The 17639-nt window shown below is 43.1% G+C and overlaps 2 protein-coding genes across 2 annotated transcripts; both read left to right on the top strand.

Annotated features, from left to right (window-relative positions):
- Positions 1-804: 804 nt before the first annotated feature.
- On the top strand, positions 805-10164 carry LOC115128445 (T-complex protein 1 subunit gamma). The gene is made up of 13 exons (XM_029658296.2): positions 805-910; positions 1763-1824; positions 2459-2509; positions 2618-2680; positions 2796-2892; positions 4077-4194; positions 5194-5380; positions 5469-5751; positions 5858-5939; positions 6136-6316; positions 6560-6805; positions 6974-7105; positions 9302-10164. Exons 1-13 carry the CDS (start codon positions 883-885, stop codon positions 9392-9394), a joined length of 1623 nt encoding a protein of 540 aa, XP_029514156.1. The 5' UTR covers positions 805-882; the 3' UTR covers positions 9395-10164.
- A 2004-nt stretch (positions 10165-12168) lies between these two features.
- LOC115116764 (glycosylated lysosomal membrane protein-like) lies at positions 12169-17489 on the top strand. Its single transcript, XM_065017758.1, has 6 exons — positions 12169-12304; positions 15242-15517; positions 15862-16056; positions 16296-16514; positions 16717-16982; positions 17203-17489. The coding sequence occupies exons 1-6, from the start codon at positions 12197-12199 to the stop codon at positions 17402-17404; spliced, it is 1266 nt and encodes a 421-aa protein (XP_064873830.1). The 5' UTR covers positions 12169-12196; the 3' UTR covers positions 17405-17489.
- The last annotated feature ends 150 nt before the right edge of the window (positions 17490-17639 follow it).

Here is a 17639-nt window from a genome sequence, read left to right as displayed (position 1 = left end):
GCCCATTTTTTAAGGTATCTTTGACCAACAGATGCATATCTGTATTCCAATTCATGTGAAATCCATAGATTAGGGACTAGTGAATTTATTTCAGTTGACTGATTTCCTCATATGAACTGTAACTCAGTAAAATCAATGAAATTGTTGCATGTTGCGTTTATATTTTTGTTCAGTATAAAAACTAATAACACTAGGAAATCAGCTCAAAGTGATTTTAATTTTAAGAAATCTGTTCCGAAGTGTTCCCACACATAATAGAGAGACGTGATCGTATAGAAATGTAAGGAAGGTCTGAAATGATTGTTTTAGACAAATATATGTTTGGGCTTCTTGCGGTCAATTTGCAGTCTACAAATTATTTGTAATTATGTTCCGCTCCAGACAAAATGACTTGCTTCTGAATCTAGTTGACCCCTGCATTAGTAGGGCGGCGCACAATTGGCCCAGCGTCGTCCGGTTTAGGCCGTCATTGTAAATAAGAATTTGTTCTTAACTGACTTGCCTAGTTAAATAAAGGTACAAATAAATACAACATAGGGGTTTGGTATTGTCATTATATCTTTTTTTTCCTTCAATAAAATAAGAAGGGAAACATCCTGTAATACAGGTATCCTTGAATTTCAGAAAAGGTCTAGCCAATATTGGATAACTGTATATGGAGTTGCTTGGTTTTGTACAGGGCAATGAATATATGGTACAGGGTGTGTCTCACAATCCTGTTGCGTTTACCCCGGTTCCCCAATTGGTGGAAGTCACAGTACATTATGATTTGCTCGAAGGTTATTGGTTAACACACTGGAAGAAATCCGCCCCGCATCTGGATCTTCTTTCTCTTGTGCTGCCCAGAAGGTTCCAGGCCGTTGTCCCACACACACTGTCACGATGATGGGCCAACAGGTTTTCGTGCTGAGTAAGTTGATAGAAAAACCATAAGCAACGAGAAATGTAACATCTTAACTTTGATTTCGGTGGAAATCTGACGCATTTGGATGTTTTTGTCGTTTGTAATATCCTGACAAGCGGCCAGTACCGGCTACACAGGTAGCCAGCAACAAAGCATGTGCTTCTGCTTCCTTGCCGACCACTGACAGTGCTAGCTAGCGTTAGCAAGGTATTTAGCTAGTAGGCTAACTTGCTCTTTGTATGACTTTCTTGGCCGTAACGTTACAAAAACCTATCTGGCTGGTTACAGTACATTTTACACAACCGCTAACGTTAAGTGCTCAACTAAAATGTCCATTCTCAAGAATACAATTTGCAATGACGTTACACATTGACAATAATCTTTTCGGCAACATTAGTGAAACTCAAAGTTTGACTCAAATCACTGCAATTTGAACCTGGTCGTCGGAGCTTCCAGGCATGTCAACATCAGACAGCTCCTGCATGTCAGTAACTAGCATGTCAGATTATTTAAGACAACTTTGGTGCTGTATTTGTGTGTCGTTTAGTAACTATGTATCTGTTAGCTGCGAGGCATATTATTACAGTGTAAAATGTCAGCCTTCCAAAATACGAGACATCCATAATCCACACACGATACGCCTAGCTAGCTATTGTATGATGTAGGTAGGTAGCTAGTGAGCTACAGATGTGGGATCTTAATTTGTACATGGAAATCAAAAGGTGTAGAACAAACGTAGACTGGTTGGATCATAAGAGGTAACTAGACTAATTGCTGTAATGATGTTTTGGTCTGCTGTGTTTTTGCAGCAATATTTTACACAATATAGTATTAACTCCGTTCTCATGTTCCCTACAGGCCAGAATATGAAGAGGGAGTCTGGACGGAAGGTTCAGACCGGAAATATCAGTGCAGCCAAGGTGAGGTCCCATTTTTTTTACATTTATTTTACTAGGCAAGTCAGTTAAGAACAAATTCTTATTTTCAATGACGGCCTTAACTGCCTGTTCAAGGGCAGAACGACAGATGTCAGCTCGGGGATTTGAACTTGCAACCTTTCGGTTACTAGTCCAATGCTCTAACCACTAGGCTACCCTGCCGCCCCATTAGTTAGTGGCTTCCACTGTACTTGGTTGAATAACATAGCTATGTTATTTCAACATAATTGTATGTTTAATTGCTGACTATGGGGCCCAGTACTAGGGCTGGGATGATACCAGTATCGTGATAATTGCTAGCATGGGGGGGCATGAAGCGGTCTAAACTTCTTTTGGAAAGCAGCCCTAATGTTGGAAACTAACATGTTGTTATCTAAAGTCACATTTATTTTCCAAGCTATAGCACACATTATTTTACATACAGCGGGTGTTTAAGGACCAAAGAGAGTCTGCTTTTTCATTTTTGCCATGGAAAAAATATTGCGATACTGGTATCTTCACATCCCTACCTATTACATTGCTTCTGTAGCTCAATTGATGAGGAATGTAGGATAGCTATGATGCATTGCTTGTTGACACTATATAGATAAACCTTTTTTTCGTGTGTGTGTTGTAGACGATCGCAGACGTCATCAGAACATGCCTGGGACCAAGGGCCATGATGAAAGTGAGCTATAGGTTTATTTTTATCCTCAGGTTTTTGTCACAGTTTTGCTTGAAACATACTTTATGGTAGCACTTGAATTGGGGAAACCATAACATGCTTTGTTTGTAGATGCTTTTGGACCCCATGGGTGGGATTGTGATGACCAACGATGGCAACGCTATCCTGAGAGAGGTGAGAAGAGCACACTTGCTATGATTCCCAATACGTCTACTTCCATGCAGAAAATATCAATGTTCAGTGCCCCAGTACAAAGCCCACCTCCTTCCCCCTGTCTCTGCTTCCACAGATCCAGGTCCAGCACCCGGCTGCCAAGTCCATGATTGAGATCAGCCGCACTCAGGACGAGGAGGTGGGAGACGGCACCACCTCTGTCATCATCCTGGGTGAGTCACCACATGCCCAATACTGTGAATAAATACACTGCACCATCAGGTCTATTCTCATAGTAGTAGTACACTAGTAATCCAATCCAGCCTATTCTTTATGTATTACTGTATTACTGTGTCTCAACCAGGCCAATCATTTAGTGGTTTTAGGGGCAAGGCCATTTAAAAAAAATGTTTTAAACATTTATTTAACTAGGCAAATCTGTTCAGAAAAAAAATGGTGTTTAAAATGCCGGTCTACACCGGCCAAACCCGGGCGATGTTGGGCCAATTGCAGACCTGCCAACATGCACGCGTTTTGCGTACTAACTACGCAATTATCTGTCCACGTACGAGATCCGAGTTAAAAGTATGCAGAAATGAATAGGGCCTGATTGATTTTTTTTTTTTAAACATTTTAAAAATGTACATTTTAACTCTGCGTCCCATTAGTTGTGTTTTCCACGCAACCTGATAGACCGTTCCTGCTAATAGTATGTTGGAACATTTATAGCCTGCTGCCGTGTGCGCATTGCTGCGCTTATAATGTGAAGAAATAATAGGTTATCAACATTTTAATATAGAAATTCTGATCTGTTGCATCAGCCTCATTGCTTTTAAAATGTTGTTTTGATGTATGGTAGTAGTATTCATTTGGGGTTTTATCATCCCACAACTGTCCCAGAGCGTCTGTTTGGAATGTTTCTTTCTTGTACAGAACGACAAGCTGACCCATAGAATAGGTCAACTTATGTGAGATAGTAGATTGACATAGGTTAGTGCTTTTGCTGTTTGTTACTCATCTTGTTAGCTGACAAAGTAAACATGGACAGATCTAACGTCTTCAATATGTGCCTCGGAATTCCGTAAGGATGCACGCGCCGTTGTATCCCCAATGTTTCTTACATCACTAGTAGTCTACTCCGGAGCTGCGATGCCTGTGAAAAGGACCTGATCACGTGACGGGCATTGACTAATAAGAATATAAATATCTGAGAGAGCCATGTGAGTGAGGGGTGCTTCGGAGCAGGGCGCTTGGCATCTGGGAGAAGGGAATTTGTATTATTATATTCAGCCCAAGGGCACAACAGCCACTTTGGCCGCAAGGCGGGGATTTTTTTAGGGGGCGTTTCGGCCACAGAAGGGGGCATCGACAGCCATGGCCGGGCGGAGACATCCATACATTTTGTGCATCTCTCTAGCGGGTGAGATGCTGTCCGTGTCAGAGCAGTTCTTGGAGCAGCAGATGCACCCGACGGTTGTCATCAGCGCCTACAGACATGCCCTGGATGATATGCTCAACCTGCTCAAAGATATCAGGTACTGTTCCAGCCTCGACCGCCCACCCCCACACACACACACAACCTTTTAATCGTTAAGGGCTGAATTCTATCTTGACATCTGTATAACTTCACTTCTTATGCAAATCTGTGATTGCCATTAACCTGTGATTTTATATGAAGTCTAGAGCTTTGGCCCAAATACTTTTTCTGGTCACTGCATGTTTCATGTCAAACTGATCCACTTTCAAAATGCAAGATATGTTTTAGACCTGCATTTTAAGGTGAAAGTCATTCATCTTAGCAGCCATTGTCATCTTACTTCTCTGGAGTCCAGAGCAAGCAGGTTACGGCCGAGTTGTATGTTGCAGGATCGGCTGGAAAGCATGGTCTGTCTGCAGCCTTTTTCTTCCTCACAAATATTGTAACATATTCTGGTAAATGTATTACATCTTCATCCCATAAGTATTGAAGGCAGTGCGACGTTACAGCTATGTTATCTTTAGACAGATAGCCAGTTGCCACCCAAACTTGGCCTAGATCTGTCTGAAGTATGAAAATTATCAACGAATCTTCAGAAAGCCTATTCTGGCAAAGATGCGTCTGTAGCACAGTGCTAAACTTTTTATTTATTTAAACGTACTATGTTTTTGCCAGCAAAAACTGGAGAAAATGAAACCAGTGCTTTCTGGTCATTAACCTGGATATGCATGCCCGCCTTTGTGTGCCAAATGCTGATGACTGGTCAAGAGTCAAGACACTTTTTGGTTCTGAGGCACAGATGAGATGTTTTTGAGACAGGCCTACAGTATTGTACCAAATTATGTTAGTAACCAGATCGAATAGGCAAATGTATAAATATACAATACAAATAGTATCTGTAGACTATTAAATTGTAGGGAAAATACGTATTTTTCCCATTCAGTTTTAACCCCCCCACAAAAACCTTCTCGTGACCCCCAGTTTGAGAACCATTGTTTTAGGTGGCAACCGCTTTCACACTCATAACATTTGTTTAACAACTCTCTTCTCCTCCCAGCACCCCAGTGGACGTGAGTGACAGGGAGATGATGCTGAAGATCATCAACTCTGCCATCAATACCAAGGCTCTGAGCCGCTGGTCTGACATGGCCTGCAGCATTGCCCTGGACGCCGTCAAAACTGTGGAGATGGAGGAGAACGGACGCAAGGAGATCGACATAAAGAAGTACGCCAAAGTAGAAAAGGTAATGGTCAAAGTGTGTCTTTTTTAATGTTTGTTTTCCTGTGCAGTCCAAGTTCTGCTTCATCCTTTGTGTTAATGTGTTTGTCCAGGTTCCCGGTGGGATCATCGAGGACTCGTGCGTGCTCAGAGGTGTGATGGTAAACAAGGACGTGACCCACCCGCGCATGCGCAGGATGATCAAGGATCCCCGTATTGTGCTGTTGGACTGCTCCCTGGAGTACAAGAAGGGAGAGAGCCAGACTGATATTGAGATCACTCGTGAGGAGGACTTTGCCCGCATCCTGCAGATGGAGGAGGAGTACATCCAGCAGATCTGTGAAGACATCATCCGCCTCAAGCCTGACCTCATCTTCACAGAGAAGGGCGTCTCGGGTATCCCACGCTGCTTCAAAATGCATTGTTCTTGTTAAGGCCTATGTCTGATGCAACTGACTTTTTAATTTTTTTTACCGCAACTATATTTTGCCTCTTTCTTCAGACTTGGCTCAGCACTACCTAATGAAGGCTAACATCACGGCTATTCGCCGTGTAAGAAAGACTGACAACAATCGGATCGCCAGGTAAGCCAATTGAAAGCAATTATCGCAAGCAAAAACATGTTTAAATTTCACCGTTTTGCTCTGTGTCATGTTACTATGTACATAGCTAGCGAATGACCGAGCACTTTCATTGCGTATTGGTTTATTTTGGCTTCTTTTAACAGGGTGTATAGTCTTCACAACTACTGCTCTAACCTATTTCCTTGTTATCCCTTAGGGCGTGTGGCGCACGCATTGCCAGCCGTACGGACGAGCTGCGCGAAGGGGACGTGGGCCTGGGGGCGGGCTTGTTTGAGATCAAGAAGATTGGAGACGAGTACTTTGCCTTTGTCACAGAGTGCAAAGACCCTAAAGCCTGCACCATCCTGCTGAGAGGAGCCAGCAAGGAAATCCTGGCGGTGAGAAACTGAGAATAAAGCTTTCAAAATAATATGCTCTTTTTATTGTGCAACAATCACTAAGTGCTAAAAGAGAGGGAGGATAATGTAAAGAATGATGTTAATGGGATGAGTCTCTGCTTCCTCCACTCCCCTCCTAGAACTTGTTTTTTTTGTAAGTCACAAGTTATCAGCGCAAAGATGACTAAATTTTACTTGTGTTCTGAAATCTCTCTCTTTCCCCCATTTACGTCTCTCTCCCAGGAGGTGGAGCGTAACCTGCAGGATGCCATGCAGGTGACCCGCAATGTGCTGCTGGAGCCCAGCCTGCTGCCTGGCGGTGGCGCTGCCGAGATGGCTGTGTCCCAGCGGCTGATGGAGCTCTCCAAGACCCTCACTGGTGTGGAGCAGTGGCCCTACCGTGCCCTGGCCCAGGCCCTGGAGGTCATCCCCCGCACCCTCATCCAGAACTGTGGCGCCTCCACCATCCGTGTGCTCACCTCCCTCAGGGTAAGAGAGCGACAGAGACTGAGAGAGTCAAAGGTAGAACCTCATACCATCTCGGAGGAAGACCGATGGGAGCGTGTGTGCGCAAGCGTGAGAGAGGGTGTGAAAGGGAGATGGAGGTTTTACTGTACATTATAGTGGCCTTTTCACTGAGATCCATCCCCACTCCAGGCCAAGCACACCCAGAAGGGCAGTGTGTCGTGGGGGGTGAATGGAGAGACTGGCACCCTGGCTGACATGACCTCCCTGGGCATCTGGGAGCCACTGGCCGTCAAGGCCCAGACCTACAAGACTGCAGTAGAGGTGAGACTTCCAACCACCTGCTCAATACAATGTTGAGGGCATTGATGCGCTACACAGGTGTTCATTAGTTACAGTTCCTTCAGAAAGTATTCACACCCCTTTACTTTTCCCACACTTTTTTACAGCCTAAATTTAAAATGGATTCAATTGAGATTTTGTCTCTGGCCTACACAAAATACCCTGTAATGTTAAAGTGGAATGCTTTTAGACATTTTTACAAATGAATAAAAAATGAAAAGCTGGAATGTCTTGAGGCAATAAGTATTCAACCCCTTTGTTATGGCAAGCCTAAATAAGTTCAGGAGTAAAACATTTTCTTAACAAGCGCCATAATAAGTTGCATGGCAATACTATCATTTAACATGATTTTTGAATAACTACTTCATCTCTGTACCCCACACATAGAATTATCTGTAAGGTCCCTCAACTGAGCAATGAATTTCAAACAGATTCAACTACCAAGACGGGAGGTTTCCCAATGCCTCACAAAGGGCACCTGAAATCAAATGTTGGTTGCGTAAACATATTTTGCAGGTGCAGTGAAATGCTTGTTTCTAGCTCCAACAGTGCAGTAATAACTAACAAAACTATATATATGAAATATCAGAATGAGCAATGTCAGTCCGAAATAAATATATATTTATATGATGGTGTGTGTATAGACATTATGGACAGTATATGAATAGAAAAGGTGTGTACAGCAGTAGCTTTATAGGATGAGCCTTGACTAGAATACACCTATTGGTTGATGGGTATAAAATAAAAAGCAGACATTGAATATCCCTTTTGAGCATGGCGAAATTATTAATTACACTTTGGATGGTATATCAACACACCCAGTCACTACAAAGATACAGGCGTCCTTCCTACCTCAGTTGCCGTAGAGGAAGGAAACCGTTCAAGGATTTCAGAGGCCAATAGTGACTTTAAAACAGTTTGTGTTTAAAGGCTGTAATAGGAGAACTGAAGATGTATCAAAATGCATTAAAAGTAAAACTGCAAAGAAATTCGTTTTATGTCCTAATACAAAGCATTATGTTTGGGGCAAACACAACACAAGAGTACCACTCTTCATATTTTCAAGCATGGTGGTGGCTGCATCATGTTATGGGTATGCTTGTCATTGGCGAGGACCACAGTTTATTTTTATCCTAAAAAAACTAAGTAATAGAGCTAAGCACAGGCAGAATCCTGGTTGTCTGCTTTCCAACAAACACTGGGAGACAAATTCACCTTTCAGCAGGACAATAACTTAAACACAAGGCCAAATGTAAACTGAGTGAACAAAACATTAAGAACACCTGCTCTTTCCGTGACATCGCTTTCACCCTTATTGATGTATCTTGTTAAATTCACTTCAATTAGTGTAGATGAAGGGGAGGACACGGGTTAAATATATTTTTAAGCCTTCAGAAAGATTGTATGTGTGCCGTTGAGGGTCAATGGGAAAGACAAAATATTTAAGTGTCTTTTCAACGGGGCATGGTAGTAGGTGAGAGGCGCATCGGTTAGTGTCAAACTGCAACACTGCTGGGTTTTTCACACTCAACAGTTTCCCATGTGTATCAAGAATGGTCCACCACCCAAAGGACATCCAGCCAACTTAACTCAACTGGGAAGCATCGTAGTCAACACAGGCCCACATCCCTGTGGAACGCTTTTGACACCTTGTAGAGTCCATTCCTCTATGAATTGAGGCTGTTTTGAGGGCAAAGGGGGGGGGTGCCACTGGTGGTTATGAAGGTGTTCCTAATGTTTTTTAGGCTGGAGTTGCTTACCAAGATGACATTGAATGTTTCTGAGGGGCCTAGTAACAGTTTTGACTTAAATTGGTGTAAAATATATGGCTAGACTTCAAAAATGGCTGTCTAGCAATGATCCAAAACCAACTTGAGGGAGCGTGAAGAATAAAAAATAATTTTAAAAAGTGCAAATATTGTACAATCCAGGTGTGCAAAGCTCTTAGACTTACCCAGAAAGACTCAGCTGTAATCGCTGCCAAATGTGATTCTAACATGTGTAAATGTGCTAAAATATCTAAACATGTTGTCATTATGGGGTGAGATTTTTAATCCATTTTGAATTTAGGTTGTAACAATGTGTAAGTCAAGGGGGTATGAATACTTTCTGAAGGCACTGTACATATTGTTTGGCTATGCAGTTCTACTCCCTTGGACTCCTTCTTTCTCTCTCCAGACAGCCATCTTGTTGCTGCGCATCGACGACATCGTCTCTGGACATAAGAAGAAGGGAGATGAGCAGACAGGAGGAGGACAGGGCGCCGAGTAGAGGGGTAGAAGGATTGGGAACAAAGAGGAGGAAGAGGGTAATGGAGGAATAGGCAGTCGGAGCTATTTCTTGTTGTTGCATTGTTGAAGGAACCTGCAAGTAAGCATTTTGTTGGACGGTGTATACCATGTGTATCCTGTACATATGATTAATAACATAACAGCACTGTTTTATAAACCTCTCACTCAGATATGACATTTGTTATGGTCACTAAGCAGACTGGGATAGGGTTTGTTGCATGTATTACATACTGTATGAATGTACTGGATTTGGTACCAAGGAACTCAAGTTTAGTTTGGTTTGTTTGTGTGTGGTGTGTTTGTGCAGTATTTATGGCAGTAAGATGTGACTGAATATGTTCTCCTGGGATCAAGGTTTACCTCGGTTAGTCTCACGAGGCATTTATTTGTTTGGAAGAGCTCCTTCGTGACTTGAGTTGAATAACGGTTGCCAATGGATGGTGACCAAATCATGTGACGAAGTCATTTGAATGAACTACTAAAGCACTGTGATCCTATAGAAAAATAGACCTTGCAAATTATTTATAGCCTGCAATGTCTACCTCTGAAGGTCCTTTTAAATGCTGCATTATATGGATTGGATCGTCTTGCATTTCAATGAGAGTGCTTTTTTTCTGCAAGAAATAGTTGGAGTTACAGTGTCTCTGGTTCTGAATCCTGTTACTCCACCAGACCATTTCCCTCCATTACCCTTTGCCTGGGGCTGTTACCTGTGATAGAATCAACCTCAATAAACGTGGATACAAATGACACAGGCCTATGTTTGTTTCATTCACTTTGACGCCCATGATGTGTGTTTGATTATGATTCTCTCACCACTTTTGTTAACAATGTAGCTTAGCCTATGGTGAAATGTTTCATTAATTGCTAAGGTGGCATTACATTTGCTGCATCGTGAAATCCAGAGTACTTAAGTAAAAAAATACTTTAAAGTCCTACTTAAGTAGATTTGTTTGGGCTATATGTACTTTACTATTTTTTTTTTGACAACATCGACTTCACTACATTCCTAAAGAATGTACTTTTTACTCCATACATATTCCCTGACACGCAAAAGTACTTTCATTTTGAATGCTTAGCAGGACAGAATATGGTCCAATTCTCACACTTATCAAGAGCTCATCCCTACTGCCTCTGATCTGGCGGAATCAAAAAATGGAATTAAGAAAAATCTAAAATATTAGGATGAGCAATGTCACAGTGGCATTGACTAAAATACAGTATATACATATGAGATGAGTAAAGCAGTATTTAAACATTATTAAAGTGACTAGTGGGTGCTGTAGATGTCGGAGGGCAGGCAGTGTGCCCCCAGTGATGCGTTGGGCAGACTACACAACCCACTGGAGAGTCCTGCGGTTGCGGGCGGTGCAGTTGCCGTACCAGGCGGTGATACAGCCGCCTTCACCACACTGTGGGTGGACCGTTTCAGATCGTCAGTGATATATACGTCGAGGAACTTGAAGCTTTCCACCTTCTCCACTGCGGTCCTGTCAATGTGGATGGGGGCGTGCTCCCTCTGCTGTCCACGATCAGTCCACGATCAGCTCCTTTGTTTTGTTGACATTGAGTGATGAGAGGTTATTTTCCTGGCACCACTCAACCAGGGCCCTCCCCTCCCTGTAGTTTCTCGTCACTGTTGGTAATCAGGCATACTACTGTAGTGTTGTCTGCAAACTTGATTGAGTTGGAGGTGTGCGTGGCCACGCAGTCATGGGTAAACGGAGTACAGAAGGGGGCTGAGCACGCACCCTTGTGGGGTCCCTGTGTTGAGGATCAGCAAAGTGGAGGTATTGTTTCCTACCTTCAACACCTGGGGGCGGCCTGTCAGGAAGTCCAGGACCTAGTTGCACAGGGCGGGGTTCAGGCCCAGGGCCCCGAGCTTAATGATGAGCTTGGATTTCACTATGGTGTTGAATGCTGCGCTATAGTCAATGAACAGCATTCTTACATAGGTATCCCTCTTGTCCAGATGGGATAGGGCAGTGCGATGGCGATTGCATTGTCTGTGGATCTATTGGGGCGGTAAGCAAATTTAAGTAGGTCTAGGATGTCAGGTAAGGTAGAGGTGATATGATCCTTAACTAGCCTCCCAAAGCACTTCATGATGACGGAAGTGAGTGCTACAGGGCGATAGTAATTTAGCTCAGTTGCCTTTGCTTTCTTGGGTACAGTAACAATGGTAGACATCTTGAAGCAAGTGGGGACAGCAGACTGGGATAGGGAGAGTCAGTAAACACTCCAGCCAGCTGGTCTGTGCATGCTCTGAGGATGAAGCTAGGGTTGTACGTCGGACACGGAGAAGGAGAGCCCACAGTCCTTTGTAGCGGGCCTTGTCGGTGGCACTGTTTTATCCTCAAAGCGGCGAAGTTTAGCTTGTCGGGAAGCTAGACATCAGTGTCCACTTAACACAAATGCTTAATTTGTAAATTATGTCTTGAGTGTTGGAGTGTGCCCCTGGCTATCTGTAAAATAAATTTAAAAACGAGAATTGTGCCTATTGGTTTGCCTAATATAAGGAATTTGAAATTAAGTATATATACTTAAGTATATTTTAGCAATTACATTTACTTTTGATACTTAAGTATATTTAAAACCAAATACTTTTAGACTTTTGCTCAAGTATTTTACTGTGTGACTTTCACTTTTACCAGAGTATGACAATTGGGTACTTTTTCCACCACTGCTGAACTCGATACTGACGGGTCAGCTGAATACAAATCAGCTGATCAAATAAAGTACTAGGCACGTGATTCCTCCATGTGTATGCCGAAAAAGAAAGATGGCGGCGGAGATTTTGTACACAATCCACGTTTATGTCTTATTGTTGCTTTTAACGGTTCGGTTTTCTTCTAGTTTTATCCGCAATGGTGATAACTACCGTCGGAATGTAAGTTGGGTAGTACATTGTTGTTTACATTTCTGTTGTACAGTGATAAAGTGCTATAAAAGGTTGCTAACGTTAGCTAATCTTTTGCTGACCAGATAAAGTAGTAAAAACGTACTGTAAGGCGTTAACGTTAGCTAACTGACGCTTTGAGAATTTAGTTAGCAAGCTAACCAACGTTACTGCTAAATAGCAAGTTATACATTTGAGCTAGTTGGTGATTACTAACATTTTTGATATACGTGTTTGGGTTTGTATTTATAGCTCTAGCCATATTGTAATGATGACCAACAATCTATAAAACTGTAATTTACCAGTGGTGTGAAGTACTTAAGTAAAAATACTTTAATGTACTTAAGATGTTTTTGGGGGTATCTGTACTTTACTATTTAAATTTGACTACTTTTACTTCACTACATTCCTATATAAAATGCTGTATTTTTTTTACTCCTTACATTTTCCCTGACACCCAAAAGTACATGCTACATTTTGAATGCTTAGCAGGACAGAAATGGTCCAATTCATGCAATTATCAAGAGAACATGCCTGGTCATCCTTACTGCCTCTGATTTGGCGGACTCACTAAAGACAAATGCTTAGTTTGTAAATTATGTGGGAGTGTTCCCCTGACTATCCGTAAATAAAATAAAAACATGAAAACCGTGCCATCTGGTTTGTTTAATATAAGGAATTTTGATACTTAAGTAGATTTAAAACCAAATACTTTTAGACTTTCACTGAAGTATTTTACTGGATGACTTTTACTTAAGTCATTTTTTATGAAGGTATCTTTACTTTTACTCAAGTATGACAATTGGGTACTTTTTCCACCACTATCATTTTACCCATTGTTGGACCCCAGCCAACAATGCATACTGTAGCGACATGAGGCTCCACAATCCCTTCTGGTTGTGGTGGTGTGATTTTGAACTAGGGACATACGGAAAGTTGTCAGACCCCTAGACTTTTTTCACATTTTGTTACGTTACAGCTGTATTCTAAAATGTATTAGATTTTAATCCATCTACACACCGTATCCCATAATGACAAAGCAAAATGTATTTAGTTGTGTGTGCAAATTTATAAAAAATAAGTATTCAGACCCTTTGCTATGACATTTGAAATTGAGCTCCGGTGCATCCTGTTTCCATTTATCATCTTTGAGATGTTTTGACAACTTGGAGTCCACTTGTGGTCAATTCAATTGATTGGACATGATTTGGAAAGGCGCACACCTGTCTATATAAGTTCCCACAGTTGACAGTGCATGTCGGAGCAAAAACCAAGCCATGAGGTCGAAGGAATTGTCCATAGAGCTCCGAGACAGGATTGTGTCAAGGCACAGATTTGTGGAAGGGTACCAAAACATTTCTGCAGCTTTGAAGGTCCCCAAGAACACAGTGGACTCCCTCATTCTTAAATGGAGGAAGTGTGGAACCACCAAGACTTACTTGACCTGGCTGCCCAGGTGAACTGAGCGATCAGGGGACAAGGGCCTTAGTCAGGGAGGTGACCAAGAATCCGATGGTCACTCTGACAGCTCCAGAGTTCCTCTGTGGAGATGGGAGAACCTTCCAGAAGGACAACCATCTCTGCAGCTGTCCACCAATCAGGCCTTTATGGTAGAGTGGCCAGGTGGAAGTCACTCCTCAGTAAAAGGCACATAACAGTTTGGAGTTTGCCAAAAGGCACCTAAAGACTCTCAGACCATGAGAAACAAGATTCTCTAGTCAGATGAAACCTAGATTGAAGTCTTTGGCCTGAATGCCAAGAGTCACGTCTGGAGGAAACTTGGCGCCATCCCTACAGTGAAACATCGTGGTGGCAGCATCATGCTGTGGGGATGTTTTTCAGTGACAGGGCAGGGACTGGGAGACTAGTCAGGATCCAGGGAAAGATGAACGGAGCAAAGTACAGAGATCCTTAAGGAAAACCTGCTCCAGAGCGCTCAGGACTGGGGTGAATGTTCACCTTTTCAACAGAACAATGACCCTAAGCACACAGATCAAGTCAACATAGGAGTGGCTTCAGGACAAGTCTCTGAATGTCCTTGAGTGGCCCAGCCAGAGCAGGAGCTTGAACCCGATCAAACATCTGGGGACACCTGGAAAATGGCTGTGCAGCGATGCTCCCCATCCAACCTGACAGAGCTTGAGAGGATCTGCAGAGATGAATGGGAGAAACTCCCCAAATGCCAAGCTTGTAGCGTCATACCCAAGAAGACTCGAGACTGTAATCGCTGCCAGAGGTGCTTCAACAAAGTAGTAAAGAGTCTGAATGCTTATGTAAATGTGATATGTGCAAAAATGTCTAAAAACCTGTTTTTGCTTTTTCATTATCTGGTATTGTGTGTAGATTGAGAGAGATTTGGAAAAAGTCAAGGAGTCTGAATACTTGCCGAAAGTTTGGGTTTTGCATTTTTCATAATTTTTTATTTAATTGAACCTTTATTTAATTAGGCAAGTCGGTTAAGAACAAATTCTTATTTACAAGGATGGCCTAGGAACAGTGGGTTAACTGCCTTGTTCAGGGGAGAACGACAGATTTTTACCTTGTCAGCTCAGGGATACTCTAGCAACCTTTCGGTTAGTGGCCCAACGCTCTAAAAATGAGGGTACCTGCCGTCCCAGTTGCTGAGATAGCTAAATCAAATGGTGCTGAAACAAATATAAACCAAACACTACTCTGCTGGCAATCCAGCCATGTCAGATATGAATGAATATTGATTAGGAACGATCTCATTTGAGACCTGCTTTCTTACCAAGTCAGGAGCAATCAATATGTTTTTAGTGTTATTGGCCTGAGCAGGACTCTGTGCAAATCTGTTATTGATTCATGAATCACCTCTGTTTACAATTTCAGTTTGCTTGTATGATTCTCACCTGTGTCGCTATAGAAAAATGAGAAAACATACTCTCTGTTTTACATACCTCTTCCCAGGTATCCCTGGAGCTGAACCCTGGTCTGAACTCCTTGCTGACACCGCTGCCCCCTGGTGTTGGCTTGGTCCATGTGCGGGCGGTCGGCAAAAACAACACACTGCATTACCTCCTCTGCAGCCAGGGGGCGCCCGCGTTACTACTGGTGCACACAAGCTCCATTTCATCCATGGTGGAGGTAGACTGGCCTGCCTTCCTCATGCAAAATACCACAGGCAGCCTGAAAGTGACTCCAGAGAGCAGTGTTCTGTACAGCAACGCACTTGTCTTTACCAGGGTGAGTCACAAGTAGTTCTAAATGGATGGTCATCGTTTTCATAAGTGTCAGTTGAGGTGATATTCTGGTGGCTGATATAGGTCACATGACTGTATTTCATCCAAATGCATAAAACATAAAGACGAGGTGCTAGGTTTTGAACCATAATCCAGGTTATGGAAAGTAATCATTTGCATGGTCAAATTCTAGCTCTAGACATTTCTTGTAGATCATAAACGTTTGGATGGTTGTTGGCAATATGGTAATAGCTCTAACAAACACCTGGGTTTTAAAAACAGGTTGATTTCAGACTGGGCAGCCATACGTAACTCCTTCACTAAACCAACTAATTTGTCTGTCATCAGCTGTGGGAGTATGACGATGTCAACGACACAGCTGACCCTGAGCACCTACCCCCCTCCAGCTTTTTCCAGCCCTACGAGCTGCAGAATTTCACCTGGGGTGACCTGAACAAGACATTGGACCCCACAGGCCACACCGCCCTGCTTTGTGGAAGAGACGCCAGCGAGAGCTTCAGCAATGGCTCGCTCTGTCTGAAGGTAGGTGGAACTGGATCATCTAAAGCCTGCATGATGAAATTAGACATTTCATCATGAGAGATTCAGACCGTTGTCTGGATCCACTCAACAGATAGCATGGGACATGGTCTCATCTCCACTTTTAAAGTTCTGAAAATGTCTGACAAACTTTGATTTTATGATTTACTACTGATCAGGCAGATTGTACATTTTATTGCATGTTAGCTAGCCTGTATTCAACCATTATTTTCCCAACGTAGTTCTCAGCCTTTGATGTTGAGGGGCGTGACCAAGGCTGGCCCAGTCTCCTCCACAACGCTAACTCCTCCCAGCTGAGGGTGGGGCTGGACGGCTTGGCCCCGAGGTCCAATCGCTCCCGCTTTTCCCTAGAGCTACAGGCCGTGGGAAACACCCAGCCCATGAGCAGAGTGGACATGCTCCGGTCAATAGATGACGAATACACACCCTCCATATTCAAGGTAATGTTTGTGTGTGTGTTTATAGACATGCAGTTATACTGTAGTAAATATTACTGAGTAACAGAGTGTTTAGATGTTTATATTTCAACAAATTTTGTGTGGTTGATCATTTATGGTTGATTCACTGTTCTAAACCTTCTCTCTGTAGACTGTCACTAAAGCTGTCAGATTCTACAGTGATCTTGTCTTTCCTCTCCCTTAGGTATCTCAGTGGGTGTCCTCTCCAGTCAACTCCACCTCCCCTGTTCTTGGCTACGCCCAATGGAAGCCCGTGGCCTACCGCAGGCCGTCGCCTGTCTTTGAGGATGCCACTCCCTGCCGGCACTCAACACCTGTCCCTGTAGCCCAGCTTCCCCCCTCCGGCCTGGTGCGGGCTTATTTTGGAAGGGAGCACCAGACCACCGGGCTCAACATGACCTTCAGTATCACTGGAGACCCATTCTACAACACCACCAACTACCTTAGCTGGTAGGTAACTGTTTATATCCTATTGGTTCATATGTTGCATTTTAGCAAATTGAAATGAATTATACAGTAAATTGCAGTTTATAGCCCCACTGTTAACCAATCATCTCACACCACCACCAACTACCTGAAATTATAATGAAATTGTCATCACTGATGATATTCTTCCTTCTCTTGCTTTTTCTCTGTCTTATTGCCTAACCTTTTCTTCTTCCTAATTCAGGACTGTGTTGGTGGGACTGGGCTCTCCTCCTGTGGACTTGTTTTCTCCTCTGGTTCTGGTCATCATGGTGGTGGGGCTGGGCACTCCAATGCTGATCATCCTGCTGGGCGGGGTGTGTGTGTGTGTCCGCAAGAACAGGCCCCAAACGCACGTTTACGAGCCAATCCAGGATATGTGTCCCACCACATTTTCTAGCCAATGAAGAGAGACACCTCTGGGCACAGTTTTTCAAAAGTGATCTATCTGGATTTACCCTATCGGATACGATTAAATGCATAGAGAAAGTGTCCGGCGGGTGTCAATCTTTTTTTAAATGAGGTGCACTGATACATGTGGAATTACACCACTTGCACGGAGCTCTGTCTAATACGGCCATCCATTGTTGGCACAATCAACCAATAAGTCTTTGACAGAAACTCATTTCTAACCACTGGCAT

Source organism: Oncorhynchus nerka, linkage group LG4 (genome assembly GCF_034236695.1).
Source record: "Oncorhynchus nerka isolate Pitt River linkage group LG4, Oner_Uvic_2.0, whole genome shotgun sequence".
In the NCBI taxonomy this organism is placed as follows: Eukaryota; Metazoa; Chordata; class Actinopteri; order Salmoniformes; family Salmonidae; genus Oncorhynchus; species Oncorhynchus nerka.
The sequence above is the reverse complement of the archived record's forward strand: the minus strand, read 5'-3'. Positions and strand labels throughout refer to the sequence as shown.